Raw genomic sequence first — 18,148 nt, 5'->3', positions numbered from 1 at the left:
TTCTCACCAACTCCATCCCCTGGCCCCAGACCAGCATTCTCTTCTGTGAAGCTTCCAGAGCCCCCTCTTTCAGGCTCAGCCACTACCCCTCCATGTCTTCTGCTGTGTTGATCTTCATCACCGAGTTTCTCCCAATCTGTTGTTTTATGTATGACTTCCTGACTCTATGTTGTTCCAGGGTAGAAGCTGGTTCTCACTCATCTTTATATGCACACTAGAGGCCCAGTGCACAATATTCATGCACCATGGGGGGGGGAGGCTCAGCCCAGCCTGCACCCTCTTGCAATCCAGGACCCCTCAGGAGATGTCCGCCTGCTGGCTTAGGCCTGATCCCCTCGGGGACTGGGCCTAAGCTGGCAGTCAGACATCCCTCTTGCAGTCCAGGGCTCTTGCAGTCCGGGACCCCTCTCTCCTTACCGCCTGTCTGCAGCGGAGGCGGGAGTGGCTCCCACCACCACTGCTGTGCTCGTGCTCGCCAGTCATGAGCCCAGCTTCTGACTGAGCAGCACTCCCCCCATGGAAGCACACTGACCACCAGGGGGCAGCTCCTGCATTGAGTATCTGCCCCTGGGGTGGTCAATGCATGTCATAGTGACTGGTCGTTCTGCCATTTGGTTGATTTGCATGTTAGGGTTTTATTACTTAGGATAGCCTTGGTCAGTACCTCTCCCAGCGCATGCTCACTAAATAGCCCTGGAATGAATCAGTGAATAAATTAGCAAATGAATGGATAGATGGTCAAGTTAATGAACAAAGGAACTGAGTAATTCTAGGTCCCAGGTTGTTTCTCATGTCACTATATTTGCCTTTGCTTGCATAATAATTGCTTTAAAAACATATTAGTACCATTTTTACTTAAGTACATGATGTCTCTTGAATTAGACCAGAAGTTTCTAAAGGGCATGTGTTTCCTCTAACTATGCTTATTACTCTCTCAGGTCTAGACATATCAGCGTTTGGTTAAGCTTTTGAATGTTCCCTTTTGCAATATACTTGCATGACAAGAATTTTCTTCACTTGTTCTGAGGGAAGTTACCACAAAGGTTTTATTTCAAAGGTAGTGTTGTAATAAGATGTTATCTTAGAGAAGTCATGACAAAGAAATAACATTCTGATTCATATTTTTGCTGACAATAGGAGAGAAAACAGTCAGGGTTCCATCTCTTTAAATGTTTAAATGTGAGTCTTATTTTGGCATTCACAACGTTCAAAAGAGAATATATTCTTGCACAAAACATGAGAACATGGGCTCAATGGAAAAAACTGTTTTCATTCTCTTTCGTGTCTTCGTCAAACTTTCAGAAATATTTTTCTTCAAGGACTATAGTACGCCATTAAACTTGAATGAATTCTCATAAGTGTTTAGAAAGTATCAACCAAAGAAATAGCTCCTAAGCAGGAAATTTTATTTTATTCCTGGTAATTGACTAATGGTACAAAATTTGTCAATAATATACTAGTAAAGGCCAAGAATAAGCTCCTCCAACAACATGAGAATAAATTACTTGTAGACATGCTGACCATCACATACCTTATCTGATGATTCTAGAATAGATCAATGATTCTCAGCCCAGAGGGACCTTGCCTCCCAGGAAACATTTGGCAAAGTCTAAAGACACAGGTTATTACCACTGGGATCTTGCTATTGTCATCTAGTGAGTGAAAGCCAGGGATACTGATGGTGTTAAACATCCCACAATGCACAGAACAACACCCCACAACTAAGAATTATCTGGCCCCAAATGTCAGTAGTGCCCAGGTTGGGAAAGCATGCCCTAGAATGATAGAGTTTCACATCACTGAGGCAACGCATAGAAAAAGATGAGCGCACATTCCTAACTACTCTCCCCTTTGCCCCCAAGTCTAGAATTAAGAGGAAATAAGTTATGATGATATTTGCACAGTTCCTCCATAGGGTAGCATTTGGAAGGAAACAGGATAGGGAAAAATAGGGGCATCTTAAGCAACTAAGATATTAGAAGAAAAACACGTTTTAAATGTTTTTATTTCCATTACAGTCAATGTTGACATCTGCAGTCATTCTTAACTGTCCAGGCAGGTAGATAATTGCAGCTACAAAGCCTACACCAACTTCAGGGGTAAAATTTCCCAGTAGCTAAATGAGTTTTAGATATGAGACTTCTAGTGGCTTTAAAAAGCATCATAACTCTCATGGATATTTTTAAGGGGGGTCAGACAATTGAAACCTGACATATCTCCAAAAAAGCTGACCAGGCTAGTCATTAACAAAGACATTTAAATAGTAATGGGCAAATGGAACTATTCCAATTTCAAAGGGACAATTCTGAAGAATTATATTCACTGGATCTAGTGACAGACATACCAAAATGAGGAAAAACTACCCAAGGATGATTATTTTCCACTACCTCTACAACTACGTTTGCATTGCAACATAATCTTTACTAAAATGAATACTGAGTGTCTGCTTCCAAATAGAAAGACAAGTACAATATTGTTCAAGCTAAATATTTTAAGAATATATTTGGGTGCCAAGTGTTTTGAAAAGACCTTTCACTGGAGGCTATTAGAGTTAATTGGTAGAGACTTCGGCCAGACCATCTGTGGGTACTGCTGGTTTTCATAATGTGTGACTCTGGGACAGCACAACAAACACTGTTGTACATTCCTAAACATAGAGACTCCAAACACCATCCCCAGGGACAAATACTAACCACCAATCTGTGATAAAAATCTCTTCTTTTGCCTCTTCCATCGCATTTGCAATATCTTCAAAATATCCTTTGGCATTAACATACCTGAAAGACAAGGGTTTTTTGTTTTGTTTTTGTTTTTTGCATTTGTGTGTATGTGTGTGTATGTGTGTGTGTGGGGGGGGTGTTTTACAAAAAATAAGAAAAGAGGAGAAGACACGTATCTTATGGCAAAGCCAAAGATGGAAGATATTGCCAAGAGTCCCTACACAACCACTAGTAAATTTTCTGTAAATGAAAAACAAAGTCTGAGAATGCTACATAGGAAGTACAGTAAACCGATAGAGGTAAGCAACAATTGATTGGTATCTATCATACAGGGTCAAATGAACTCTCTTATTCTCTTGAACTCACACACAGTTGTTCTTTGGAGACTGAAAACAGAATTGTTTTAAATCCATGGATAGAAAAACATGCTAAGAATGATTTTAATTAAAAGAAATAGCCAGGCCCGGCCAGTGAGGCTCAGGAGTTGAGTGTTGACTTATGAACAAGGAGGTTATGATTCAATTCCCAGTCAGGGGACATGCCTGGGTTGTGGGCTCAATCCTCAGTGTAGGGTGTGCAGGAGGCAGCAAACCAATGATTCTCTCTCATCATTGATGTTTCTATCGTTCTCCCCCTCTCCCTTCCTCTCTGAAATCAATAAAATATATTTAAAAGAAATATCCAGCAAGTAAATTCTTTTTCTTAAATCATGGCTAACGACTTAAATAAATCTTCCATTTGCATCATTAAGAAAATTTATAAAGTTAGTTTTTAAAATCAAACTTCAAAATCTAAAACTGGCTATTTTAAAGCTCATTATAAAATATCTTTAAAACAAACATTGGAAAACTAATTGATGCTCAGGTAGTCCTATAAAGAAAAGCCTTTGTTAGGTGTAATGCATTACATCTTTTCACAGCTTTGAAAAGTGACTTTAGGGAAATTGATTCTATGACTACCCTGACAGTCTTAGACCAAAAAGATCTTACCATTTAGCTAAAATGTTCTCTTGAAGAGTAGCATATGACCCAAATCGGTGATCTTTGAGGAAGTTGCTGCCATATTTCTGGATGAATTCTTCTATAGCTCCTGCCCACAACCGGGCATGTCTATAGCTGTTGCATTTTAAAATAAGTGTCCTTCAAAGAAAAGCAAAATGTGGAAAAGGATGGTCACTCTGTGTTCTGTCTTTTTAAACAGTTTTAAGACGGAACCATGCCCCGTTTTGTTTCCATACTACAGACATAAGTTGAAAATTTTAAGTAAACAGCATCTTACTTAAATTATAAAAAAGCAGACTTGTAAACATTTTTTGGCAAGATTGTAAAATATAGTCAGTGTAGCAAAAACAGATTTTCAGGCTACTTATTCACTCATGCAACCATGTATAAGGACTTCCTATAGTCCTGGAGGCGTGCTAGACTGTAAGGAGGATAATGAAAGAGGTATAAGGCGAGGGCCTGTGTCTCCGTGTTACTTAGTTGCTGGCTCCTGTAGAGGTCATTTCCCTTTGTAGTGCCTGATGTCCATTTCCTCAGCTTCTGGAAACGTCTTGATTGTCCTTTAGGAGAGTAATTCCTTCCCTACTCTGAGTTCACCAAAGCCAAGCAAAGGGCATATTCCAGACCCCTGATCCCACAGACTGGTGCAGAGATCTGTCTGTTACTGGGACCAGTGGGAATTGTGGCCTGATGTCTATGACCCTCCCCAAAACAGAAACTGTACAGGAAGAAGGTTTCATGGCACCACCTTGGCATTTGCAGTAACCAATCCTGAACCTTCCATTGTCAAAAGAGATAAGGAACTTGCAAATCTTTTACACACTCACACACATGCAAATGTATGTTAGTAAAAGTGTATCTGTATCTCTACGCCAGTCAATCTGAGTAAAGACAGAAATGTATGTATATCCGTATACATGAAGCTGAACTTTATGGAAACAAGTGTATATAGAGAGAAAGACTCACATATATTATATAACTACAATATTTCAGGAAAAAAAACATACATATCAATACACACATACTCACTAATAAAATCTATGATAAATATACATTTGAGTATCCTTTCAAGGTATGTTTCTTAAAAATCTGTGTGTCAACAGAATTTTCCTAAATCAAATCATTGTGTTTTGTTAAAGGATGTCAATTCATAAAGTAAAATTTTATTTTTTTAAAAAATGTGAACTATCTATCATTCTATCATTCCTTAATTTATCCGTTCGGCAAAATGGTATTATTGAGTAGTCAATTTCATTAAAATAGGCATATGTCAACACAAGATAGTTTATTCTAACTGTTGACATAGGGTCTTCTTATATATTGATTTAAGGAAAAAGTAGTTTCATTACTTTTAATTGAGGATAAGTTCTAAACGAAAATTATCAAACATTTAAATTATTTTACTTTATTTAAGGTTGGGAGAAAGACTTTGCTTTTAAGATATTTTGGTAAAAATGTATTTTTTTTTTTTTACCAACAAATATTTACTCTTTTAAAAATAGTTGAAATTTCTACCTTGAAAGGTTATCAATTCGGAGTCCATATTTCGTGTCTGTCTCCTTCTTTCCCACCTTAATTCTGAATTCTTTATCCACCAGCAGGACAAACGCGATGGCTCCATTGTCTGGCTTCATGTACAGTAAAAAGGAGTCTTTCACTATCAACCACCTGGGAGGAGATAATACGCATTTTTAAAGTTGTACTGAATTACTGAGACAAAAAGAACAAAGTATATGACAAGTCTGAAGTAAATACACTTACAGGCAGTAGACACTTTTATGTTTACACTGGGGATTCAGTTTTTACAAACCACAATGAGAAGGATTAAATATGGCAGAGTAAGTGGATGCTGCACAGACATGCTCCCAGGAACTAACTGGTATTACAACTAAAATACAGGAAAACTTCGTGAATAATCAATGGAAAGCTCGCAGGAGAGAACCCTGATACCCGAGGACCATAAGTGGAGACTGCATACAGACTGATTTATTTTGTATATTGTTAAATAATAATAATAATAATTAAATTAAATTTTAAAAAAGGAAAAAAAATAAAAACCACAATGAAACAACAAAAAACACAATCCAAAACCTTTCTATTATGTTTTTCTAAGAAGTGATGGCACCAAGCAATTCAAAATAATTCACTAGCTTTTTAAACACTAAGGTTGAAGAGGCCTGGAACAACACCCCTGCCAAGGAGAGGGAGTGTTTGCAGGAGGTACAGTGGGAGCCCCAGCTGTTGGGAGAATGGAATGTGTTGGTGTTTGCTAAAATACACTATCATAGAAGAGGCAAATGAGTTTCTCAGTAAGTATAATTCCCCTTTTAAGAAATCTAGTAAGCACCCAATACTCTGCATATTCTGTTGCTCATTTCAAATTATTTGCGATTTTTAGGGGCCATTATTAAATGATGTTCAATGGGACATGATCTCTCAAAAGCATATTTCCATTCAATTCAATATGTGTTTAAGAGCTTCATAATAGAAAAGTACAATGACAAAGAAGGAGTTAGGGTAGAGGTAGAAATAGCACAAACATAAACCATACATCTTCTCAAAGGATCTTCCTAGGCCCGTGGGGCACAAGCAACCATAATTCTAGGCTGAATGGGACAGCTATCAGAAGAGAAAAGCAAACAGTGGTAGGTGGGAGGAGGGAGTCCTTAGTCGCAACTAAGAGCACAGGAGTGGCATTCTCCCAAAGAGGCGGAGTCTGTGTGAGGCCAGGAAGGACCTGTCACAGAGATCCCGAAGTTGGTAGTCACGGTGTCCATCCCACAGGGAGGGAGGGAAGAGCTGCAGGGCCCTGAGCTCTGGAGATGCTGCATGTGTTGGGAGACAGTTTGGTGAGGCCAGGGTCTCAGACAGAGTCAGAAGGGAAAATGGGCAAAAGCCGCACTGAGGAGGGTCTGGGGGCCATGCTAAGAGGTTGATTTTATATCAGGGAACCAGTGCTCTCTAAATGTGCCTGATCATCAGACTCTCTTCAGATTTTTGTTAAAAATAATAGAGTCTAAGGCCCCACCAAAGATCCATTAAGAAGGCCTAACAATTTGTATTTAAAACACACATCAAGGTGTTTATTAAATAAGGGAATCCTCCTGTCCTGCCAAGGCCATAGGACAATAATATCATTGGCACTATGTTAAAAAAAAAAAAAAAAAAAAAAAGGTATGAAGGAGAAAGAGGGATGTGGTGTGGCAGTGAGGAAGCTACTGTAATAACAGAGAACAGACATGTGGCACAGGCCGGGACCTCGCTTACTAGAGATGGATTGTATATCTGGTACAGTTCCTTCTTTATCTGCTGAACTTTCTCATAGCTTGACTTTGAAGCAAGCTAGAGAACAGACATGTGGCACAGGCCGGGACCTTCTTACACTTTACTGTGGATATGCAGCACCTGGGGATCCTCTCAAAATGCAGATTTGGATTCAGGAGGTCTGGGGAGGGGCCTGAGGTTTTGTATGTCTAACGAGCTCAGAGGGGTTGCCTATGTCAGGGCCACTCTGCTTAGTAAGGATGCAGATGATACGCATGGCCCTGAGAGTGGAAAGAGCAAGACACAGAGAACGGGATGGACATCAAATAAAAACAAATGACAACTTTGTCCTGCTGCATGTAGCACCATATATTCACATTTACCTGCAATTGTGGAGTGACCAAATGATTCAACATATAATTGAATAAAGTAACACCAGCTATATTGTATCACATATTAGGCAAAGTGAAGCACATGATGGGTTAAGTAAGGCCAGCACACCTGCACATAAATTAAGTAATATTATAAATGTCATGTGGAAACTCAGAATTTGAAAGAAATTTACAATAAATCTATACTGAAATTGCTAACCACATTATGTTTTAGTGGCTTTATAATGTGGGATTCTATGTATACAAATATACATTGATTTCCACACAGTTCATTTCATTCATTTGTTCTTTTTAATATGTCGGCTGCTTCCCTCTCCATAAAATTGAGTAGGATGGACTGTGGATAATTTACAGTAAAGGACATATATGTGATATTGTTTTCTAAAAAAAGGGGAAAAATCAAGGTCACAGAAAGCAAACACCTAACCACAGTGCTAGTATAATTATGGTGATGGCACACCAGGGTTTCCTGGTTTTTCTTATCAAATGAATAAGTTAAAGAAATAAAGGAGTCTTGCACCCAAAAAGCTAAATCCCAAAGAAAGTTTCTCATTTGAGACCTGAACACAAGGCAACTGAAGAATATAATAGATAATAATCTCAATAATTTTCAGCAAATGCAGAAATTATGCATTTTTATAAGATTTCTCAACACTGCTCAATATGAATGCCAAGGTCATGATATCAAATGGTAACCCAGTGATTCTGATGGCCATGGCTGAGCAAGTCCAGACATGTGGCTGCCGACTGATAAAGCTCAGTTAAGGCTAAAAGAGAGGAGATGGATTGTATATCTGGTAAAGTTCCTTCTTTATCTGCTGAACTTTCTCGTAGCTTGACTTTGAAGCAAGCTAGAGAACAGACATGTGGCACAGGCCGGGACCTCGCTTACTATGTTGCTGACAGGCGTTGACAACCACAGCTGGCAGGCTTTCCGATCTGAGAAGAAAGTCAAACATACCAGACTTGTGATACTGGAATAGCATGACAGCCAGTCTGGCCAGCGCTCCACACCAGAGACAACAGTGTGGGACGACAGTGGAATGACGCCATATCCAGGTGAACCAGCTCCCATGACAGAACAAATCTCAGAAATGCTCCTGAGAGCACAGGCTCGTGGCTTAACCACAAGGGCCAAGGGCTGGAAAACATGTCCATGGGAACAGGCCACCAGGTACCACTGTGCAGTGCCCTGCACAAGGATGCCCGCTGAAGGAGGGCACTGGCATCGGCCGCATCCTCCTGCAGCAGGGGACACTTTTCTTTAATTTGCACACAGGATCTGAATAGGCTACAAACAGCCTTGTTGGGCAACAGAAATGTGACAGGAGGGCACTGTTCAACTCTACGAGGTGCCATTCATGTGGTATCTATGTCAATGGTGACTCCCTTCAAGATGTGGCTGCCTAGAAATATGGAATTGTTTAGTAGTGACAGCTGGGTTTTTGAAAGCTGAACACAAAAGATAATGGTTTCTGTTTTGACAATGATAAGTTGTTTCTTTGTTGTTGTTTTTTTAAACATAGTTTTATTGATTGCAGAGAGGAAGAGAAAGTTAGAAACATCAATGATGAGACAGAATCATTGATCAGCTGCCTCCCACATGCCCTCTACTGGGGATCAAGCCCGAAACCTGGGCATGTGCTCTTGACTGGAATCGAACCCAGGACCCTTCAGTCCACAAGCCAATGCTGTATCCACTGACCCAAACCAGCTAGGGTCATTGTTCTTTTTAACAGTCATTAGCTATCAGGGTAAACTGACTCCTGGCCTTTATTTGGAGCTTTTCTTAATTACACCATTCATTAAAACTCTTCTGGTGTCTTCCCTCTCTCTCTTTTGTTCTTTTGTTAATAGATTTATTTATATTTCATAACGAGAGGATTTGTAACACAAAAGTAATCCATCAACCAGCCTTTTGGGAGTCAGGACCGGCTGTGCAGGGATTAAGCACCTGCCTTCAAGTCAGCCTCCCTGAGCTCCAGTTCCGGCTCTGCCAACTGCCTGATTGTGTGAACTTGGCCAACTGAGCCTAAGTCTATAAAAGGAGGGTAACAGCAATGCCCTGCTCCTGTGTCTGTGCAGATTAACTGAGATGATTCACATACATTGTTTAGCACAGTTCCCAGCACCAGTAAATCTGAACTTTTATGAATATTCTTGGTCTAAACCAGGTGAGATGATGGTCTGTTCCAACAAGATGCCTCCTGCCTGTGCTGCCACTGCTGTGGCATTAAAATGCAGGTGGGCGGACATGAGCAGCCATCACCTTTTCAGCTTCATTTCCCACTGTTCTCTCCCACCACCTGTGTCTGGCTGTTCCTCAGCCTGACAATCTTGTTCTACTTCGGGCTCCTGCATTCACTATTCCTCTGCTTCAAAGTTGTTTCTTCCAGATCCTCCCATGGGGACCCCTTTTGTCAGTCAACCCTCTGCTTAGATGTTCTTCCACAGGTAGGCCTTCCCTGGCTATTCCATCTAAAAGAGCTTTATGTAGGTTCCAGAGTTTATTTGAAAGAAAATATTTTATAGTGTGTTATTTCCTTTTTTATTGTAGTAAAACTGTTCTTTTTATAACACTGAAATTTCTTTAATCTGAGCTTTCCATCTTTTCCTTCTAATTTTTTGATCCTTTCAAAACCCCCCAAAATTAAAGCCCAATTTAATATTTTTTTGTTTGCACTGTATCTTAATGTTTAAAGACAGATCCCAGTTTTAAGTTTATATATATATATATTGTTAACACAAACACAGCTCAATTTCATATTTATACATGAGCTCATATATCTTTTTCAAGGTTAAAAATAGCATATATTTCTTGTTTTCTTTTTTCAAAATCCCCGTAAGTTATTGTTGCAACATTTTCAAGGTTGCTTCATGATATAGTATGCATCAGTACTTCATTCTTTTTTATTAAAAGTTTAAAAATGTTTTTCAGATATAATTCACATATCAAAGAACTCACCCTTTAAAGGTATACAATTCAGTGGTTTTTAATGTATTCCCAAAGTTTGCAACCACCAGAACCATCTAATTCCAGATATTTTCATCAACCCAGAAAGAAACCCCATACCCATTAGTAGACTTCATTCCTTTTTATAGCTGAATAATAATCTACTGTATTATAATACCACCTTTTATTTAAGCATTCATCAATTGATAGACATTTGGGTTGTTTTCACTTTTTGGCTCTTCTGGATAATGCTGCTATGTATAGTCATGTACAGTTTTGATATAAACATATTTTTCAATTGTCTTGGGTGAACACATAGGAGTAGAAATGCTGGGGCATATGGCAACTCTAATTAATATTTTGAGGAACTGTTTCCCAAAGTGGCTGAACCATTTTACATTTCCACCAGCGATGTCTGAGGGTTCTGATTTTTCTGCATCTTTGTTAACACTTGATATTGGCCATATTTTTAAGTGAATTTATTGGGGTAACATTGGTTAATAAAATTATATAGGTTTCATGTGTACAAATCTATAATACATCATCTGTACATTATAATGTGTGTTTACCACCCAAAGTCAGATCTTCTTCCATCACCATTTACCCACCATTTACCCTCTCCTATCTCCCTCTATACTCCTTTCCCTCTGGTAATCACCACACTATTATCTGTGTCTATGAATTTTGGTTTCTTTTGTTTTTTTTTTTTGCTTAATCCCTTTACCTTTCTTATCCAGCCCCCCCCCACCCCAAGCCCTTACCCCTCTAACAACTGTCAATTTGTTCTCTGTACCCATGAATCTGTTTCTATTTAGTTTGTTTATTTTGTTCATTAGATTCCACATATAAGTGAAATCAGATGGTATTTGTCTTCTCTGACTGGCTTGTTTCATTTAGCATAATACTCCCCAGATCCATCAATGCTGTTGCCAAAGGTAAGATTTCCTTCTATTTTTATAGCTGTGTAGTATTCTATTGTGTAAATGTACCACAGCTTTTTTAACCACTCATCTACTGGTGGCACTTGATCTATTTCCAATGAACATGGTGGTACTTTCGAATTAGTGTGGTGAGTTTCTTTGGATATATTCCCAGAAATGGAATGTCTGGGTCAAACAGCAGTTCCATTTTTAATTTTTTTGAAATTCTTTATGGTAACTCCATAGTGTTTTCCACAGTGACTGTACAAATCTGCATTCCCACCAAGAGTGCATGGGGGTTCCCTTTTCTCTGCATGTTCACCAACACTTGTTGTTTGTTAATTTATTGATGGTAAACATTCTGACAGGTCTGAAGTGATATCTCATGGTTTTAATTTGCATTTCTATCATGATTAGTGATGTTGAGCATCTTTACATATGTCTAGTGGCCATCTGTGGGTCCTCTTTGGAGTAGTGTCTATTCAGGTTCTTTGCCCATTTTTTAAATTGGGTTGTTTGTTTTTTTAGTGTTCAGTTTTATAAGTTCGTTACAAATTTTGGATATTAACTCCTTATCAGATGTATCATTGGAGAATATGTCCTCTCATTCAGTGGTTTTTCTTTTCATTTTGTTAATGGTTTCCTTTGCTGTGCAAACACTTTTCAGTTTGATGTAGTACCATTTGTTTATTTTTTCTTTTGTTTATTATTATTTCTTTTGTTTATTTGTTTATTTTTTCTTGCCTGAGGAGACATATCAGAAAAAATATTGCTACAAGAAATGTCCAAGATTTTACTGCCTATATTTTCTTTTAGGATTTGTATGGTTTTGAGTCTTATATTTAAGCCTTTAACTCATTTTGAGTTTATTCTTGTGTATGGTGTAAGAAGGTGATGGTGATCTAGTTTTATTTTTTGTATATATCTGTACAATTTTCCCATCATCATTTATTGAATGTATAGTCTATCTCTACCCCATTGTATGTTTTTGCCTCCTTTGTAGAATATTAATTGACCATAAAGGTGTGGATTTATTTCTGGGCTCTTTATTCTGTTCCATTGATCTATACATATGATTATATGCCAGTACCATGCTGTTTTGATTATTATGGCCTTATAGTATAGTTTGATATTAGGAAATAATGAAACTTGGAACTTAAAATTTTCTCTGTTATGACTTTCAAAGGATTTATAACTGATTTACAATTTAATTTAAAACTAGTATGTAAAAATTCCCCAAATATCCAGTTTATTAAAAAAATATACACAAAACTCCTAAGTCCTACCTTCTTGACCACCGGTAACAGACTCTTCCCTGACCACAGCAATTCAAGCCAGGTATCCTGTGTCCTCCGGATCTTTTCATTATCATGCCTTCTCTGAAAGAGACATCAAGGTAACCCATCACCTTCAAATTTCCAACTCACTCTTAGCTGAGACAACCTTGCAACTTGGGACTAAATAAATGGTTTCATTCTCACGACTTTCCTGCCTGTTCTCTCCTACTTCAAACAGCTCAGTACCCTATTTGCTAGGATGAGTCCTAGCAGCTCATCCTTAAAGCACTCCACTAACAATGATCTTTACTTAAAAAAGTTCAGCTCTTTATCATACCAAGCTCTCATATTGTGAAGGAAAAGAATAATTAAGTAAATGTCAATCTTGTTACATAACATACCTCTTACACAGTATTATTTTTAGTCATGAAAATGAGTGATAAGCAGCTAACTTTTATAAGCGATTAGAAGAAGGGATCTTATATATTTGATTTTTTAAAAAATCGAGATATTCACACATAACATTATATTGAAACATTATTGACATATAACATTATATTAGTTTTAGGTATACAGTACAGTAATTTGATATTTGTATATAATGTGAAGTGATTGATCACCACAATAAGCCTACCTAGCATCCATTGTTTCACAGTTACAATTTATTTCTTATGATGATAACTTTTAAGATCTACTGTCTTAGAGACTTTCCAATAAATAATATAGTATGTTTGATTTTTAATACATTCTCCCACATCATATTTGTTACCTGTATTAAACAGTCCAACTATGGGGTTATAGAAAATTGGTGCTATAAGCACATAAGAAAGAGGGTAGAGCAATTGCTACCTTTGTTTAATGTAGCAAGATATTCCGTTTTGCCTACATAAATACCCTCAGTTGCTCTGCCTCTGATAGGGAGAAGCTACCAGTAAAACCAGATGAGTTCCATCATCCTGGCATGCCGATAAATCAAATGTTAATACTCGTCAATATTCATACTTCTCTTTAAAGATCCAACACAGGAACTTACATGCCCTTTGGTCCCAAATCATGAATGAAAGACAGCTGGCTTATATCAAGGAATTCTGTCTGAAAAGAGCCAAAAATCCATACTTTAAAAAATCAGAAGAAAAGGAAAATTTATGCATTTAAAAAAAAAAAAAACACGTTAGGTACTTCGATGTGCAAACACATCTGGGTTACTCTACAGACTACACAGATCAATAACAATGGTATTTCCCTGAAAGAGTCCTGATAAGAAGTAGATGCATAATTAAAACAGAAGCAAGAAAGTGATGTGTGCTCTATTATGTAGAAATAAAAAGCTCACATAGGTCCTGGAGAAAGAATGTCCTTCCAAATTCTTTTGTGTTTGTTTTTGTTGTTGGGGGAGGGAGATTGTGTGGCACAGTATCCATACAAATAACAAAGGAGTTCTGTGAGGGGAGTGATGCTGGTACCAGATTTGGAAGATGGACTAGACCTGGCATGTGGAAGTGGGAGATGAAGGGGGATACAGGAGAGGAAGAGTGTAAAAAGGTCATTGGATGCTGAGCTAGAGATAGTCAGATAAAGGAAAGTAACTGAAAATTAAATGGCAAAGTTGGTTGAGGGGATGTTGGGGAGGTCTTTGAACATCAGGAATACCAAACTATTCTAATAGAAATGTAACAAAATTAAATAATTAATAAAAATTTAATTAAAAATTTAAGTAATTATATTATAAAATAATCAATTTTAGTGAGTATAATGGGAGAGAATTTTTAATCCACCTTCACTAAACAAATCATGAGAAAATTAAGAACTATAAATAGTATAACATCAATGGCTAACATTTACTGAGTATTTAATATCATTGACCCCGTACTAAGAATTTTTCACACATTATCTCAAACCTCCCTGAAATAGGTACTATTTGTCCTATTGTACAGAAGAGGAAATTGAGGTTTAGAACAAGAACAGGCAAACTTTCTCTGCAAAGAGTCAGACAGTAAATATTTTAGGCTTCATGAACCATATAGTTAAACTACTGTAGCATGAAAGCAGCCATAGATATTACATAAATGAATAAGCATAACTGTATTCTATTAAAACGTTCTTTATGCATACTAAACTATGAATTTAATATAATTTTATGTCATGAAATATTCTTTTTTTACTTTTTTCAATTTTTAAAAATGTAAAAATGATTCTTATCTCACAAACCATATGAAAACCAGCAATGGACTGGATTTGGTCCATGGGCCACAATTTATTATCTTCTGATTTAGAAAAGTTAAAGAAACTGTTCACGATCACAAAATTAGCAAGAGGTGTTCAGAGTCAGGTCAGACCAGTCAGTATCTTTACAACTAAGCTGCCAATGCAAAATGTCATTCAACATTTATTTTACTCAAATTGAGCAACTTTATTCTAACTAGGTGAGTACTAGATGAAAATGTGGAGGCACAGAGGGGAAAACCAATGAATATTATGTAATTCTTAGCACGTGCAGTAGTTTTACCTTGTATACTCCTTGAAACAACTAGAGTTTAACATTATTTTGCTCCCAATTTACAGAATTGGCCACAGTAAGCCCAGATCTGCCAATAGTCTTTGATCATGTCAATAACAGCCTTACTAGAAAAATCAAAGGCAAAAAATACATGCTCCTGGCATCAGGAAGCAGAGAGGAGACCAGACATGGAAAACACTCCACATCCACAAAGTTCTGTGGGAAGAACCATAACAGTTACATGTGAAAGTCTTTAGAGAGTTATAGAGACAGGGTGACTGCTTTCTGGCTGATATGACACCGCGGAGAAAATAATATTCAATCGGAGCTTGTAAATGGAATTAATAACATGAAACATAACAGTTTTCCTTTAAACTTTGTACATGTGATTGGAACTATCTAATATTAACCTTGTAAGTATTTTAACAGTCAAGGTCTTTACATTTCATTTCTTGTATTAAACATGGTGATTCAGTACCATGCATTTTAAATCTGATTTGTGGAAATGCTTACTAACTGGAAAATGTAGTAACACATATTAGAAGTGACACTGCAGCTCTGAGCCACAAAATCTAAAAGTTTTAAAACCCTAAGCCACAGATCTACTTATCTCTAGGGAGCAGAGAGAAAGTGTCATTCCCAGTTTACACGGGAAGCAACTACCACAGAGGTGTGATTAATTTATGTGAAGTCACAGAACAGTTGAATGGAAGAATAGGAAATGAAAGCAAATATCAAGAAAACCTCTTATGGTATCTAAAACCTGGATATTTCCTTATTCATATAGCTCTTATCATCAAATAGTTGACAAAACACATTTTTTAAAATAATTCAGAAATCATAACTTTACAATATCACAACAAAATTGCCAAGTGTAAAGAATTTCATCTAAATTAAAAGTATACATTAGCAATGCAATACAAGTTGTGCATTATTGTAAAATTTTAAATCATCCTAATGGCTTAGTAAAATTTGACTAAAGAGTGATTTTGAGGAAGACCTAGCCATATTGTAGAGAAAAGGGAAAATATCTGGCAATAAATATTCTAATACAGATTTATCAGATTGAAAGTAAATGTGACAAGATCAATTTAGAAGCACACCTCAATAATACAATCTGAAATTTAACAAAGATTGTGTTGTCCAAACTTCTCAGGGTATCTTCAGTGATAAGACTTCCATTCTCCATTTGGGCAGGTGATTCTCAGGAGTAAGAATTTAATCATTGCCTGCTGAGTGTGGCTCAATGGTTGAGTGTTGACCTATGAACCAGGAGGTCAAGGTTCGATTGCCAGTTGGGGCATATGCTCAGGTTTCAGGCTCATCCCCAGTGTGGGGTTTGCAGGAGGCAGCCAATCAAAGATTCTCTCTCATCATTGATGTTTCTAGCTCTCTCTCCCTCTCCATTCTCTGAAATCAATAAAAATATTTTTTAAAAAGAATTTAATCATTAATTTAGCCTGACAATATTTCATAAGGCTTATTGATCTCTTGAATAATGTACTAATCAATATATTCTTTTCCTCTAAGTAACTTGAAAGAAGTATGTTAGGGAAACAGAGGAGCAAAGAGTTCCCATGCCAAAGGACAAGAAACAAACCCCCAGGGTAACAACAAACCCTGGGAATGACTTAGCAATCACACACACACTGCTTTTCTACCTCGTCTTTATATTAGAAGAGAAGGGGGATGTTCAGAGGCCCCCCTTTATTCCTGTGGCAACAAAATTCAAGAGAGTGGCCAAGTGGGGCATTCTCAGAGGTAATGAAGACAAAAGCGTGGGGTTGGACAGTGCCTTTGTAGTAAGGGTGGGAAGTGAGCTCAACCACTCCTGAAAAGGGTACCTTCCAGGTAAAATAACAGCTCTGGAAAGAAGAGAAGACAGCTAATCTGTGGTGGGAACAGAGAGGCTCCACCAAGCCTCCAGCCTCTCCCAACTCTAAGACTCATTCTTGAGAATGACATTTCCATTAATTTGCAAATATTGCTGTTTAAATCAATACAGCTTTTCTCTGTTGGAATGGAAACACCACGGTGTAACTTTATCAATTTTACCCACTCTTCTCCTCAAGCTAAATGTATTCATCTTAAAAAGAAAGGGAGAGGTGAGCTCAGTGTTATAATGATCTGTGAGATGTTTATTCTCAGATTCCTTACCTCCAAAGTGGTGATTTCAAGCTAATCACCACCTTGGAGATAAGGAATCTAAGTTATAGGAGTCTGATGATTAACTTGAAGTTAGTAATAACACTTTATCAGCTTACTGCCCTTCTCTTGGAAATTATTCACTTTGTTCCATTTCTAGATTCTAACCGTCAGTTAGGAAAAAGTATTGTTTCCAATGACTTCTCCTTTAAATTCCCTGGAAAATAAGCATTTTTGAGTTGTTAATAAAAACTCTCAGTTAGTGGGTTTGGTAATGCAGCCAACACCAATACAATTCAGGACACAAAAGGAATCCTGTTTGAAATTGTATAAATTATACTTAAAACAATTTAAAAAAATTTTTAAATTTTTTAAAAAATTGGACTTTATTTGGGTTGTTTGTCTTCCCTTTGTTAAGTTGTATGAGTTCCCTATAAATGTTGGAGATTAAACCCTTATCAGGATATCACTGGCAAATATGGATGTAGTCCCATTTATTTATTTTCTCTTTAGTTTCCAATGCCCTAGGAGCTGTATCGGTGAAGATACTGCTTTGGCATATATCTGAAATTTTGTTGCCTGTGGATTCCTCTAATATTTTTATGGTTTCCTGTCTTACGTTTAAGTCCTTTATCCATTTTGAGTTTATTTTTGTGTATGGTTTAAGTTGGTGGTCTAGTTTCATTATTTATTTATTTATTTATTTTGCATGTGTCTGACCAAATTTCCCAGCACCATTTATTGAAGAGACTGTCTTGACTCCATTGTATGTTCTTGCCTCCTTTGTCAAATATTAATTGAGCATAGTGGTTTGGGTCAATATCTGGGTTCTCTATTCTATTCCATTGGTCTATATGTTTGTTCTTGTGCCGGTACCAGGCAGTTTTGAGAACAGTGGCTTTGTAATACATCATGATATCTGGTATTGAGATCCCTCCAGAAGAAATAAGGAAGGCCAAGAGACATATGAAAACATGCA

The 18,148-nt window shown here is 37.3% G+C and overlaps 1 protein-coding gene across 9 annotated transcripts in view; it reads right to left on the bottom strand.

Annotated features, from left to right (window-relative positions):
* The window catches only part of PLD1 (phospholipase D1), a 198,297-nt gene that overhangs the window by 84,060 nt on the left and 96,089 nt on the right, over positions 1-18,148 (bottom strand). For all 9 annotated transcript variants that reach the window (XR_004973898.1, XM_036348126.1, XM_036348127.1 and 6 more), the window contains 5 exons: positions 13,561-13,619; positions 12,537-12,629; positions 5,237-5,389; positions 3,710-3,859; positions 2,694-2,777 (listed from right to left, as the gene is read on the bottom strand). Coding sequence is in view for 8 of the 9 variants with exons in the window: in XM_036348126.1 (XP_036204019.1) it covers positions 2,694-2,777; positions 3,710-3,859; positions 5,237-5,389; positions 12,537-12,629; positions 13,561-13,619 (539 nt within the window). In the remaining variant the exon portion in view is untranslated. The remainder of the gene's footprint in view (positions 1-2,693; positions 2,778-3,709; positions 3,860-5,236; positions 5,390-12,536; positions 12,630-13,560; positions 13,620-18,148) is intronic.

The sequence above is a fragment of the Myotis myotis genome, unplaced genomic scaffold (genome assembly GCF_014108235.1).
Source record: "Myotis myotis isolate mMyoMyo1 unplaced genomic scaffold, mMyoMyo1.p scaffold_m19_p_2, whole genome shotgun sequence".
In the NCBI taxonomy this organism is placed as follows: Eukaryota; Metazoa; Chordata; class Mammalia; order Chiroptera; family Vespertilionidae; genus Myotis; species Myotis myotis.
Note: the sequence above shows the minus strand (reverse complement) of the source record. Positions and strands in the feature narration are given on the sequence as shown.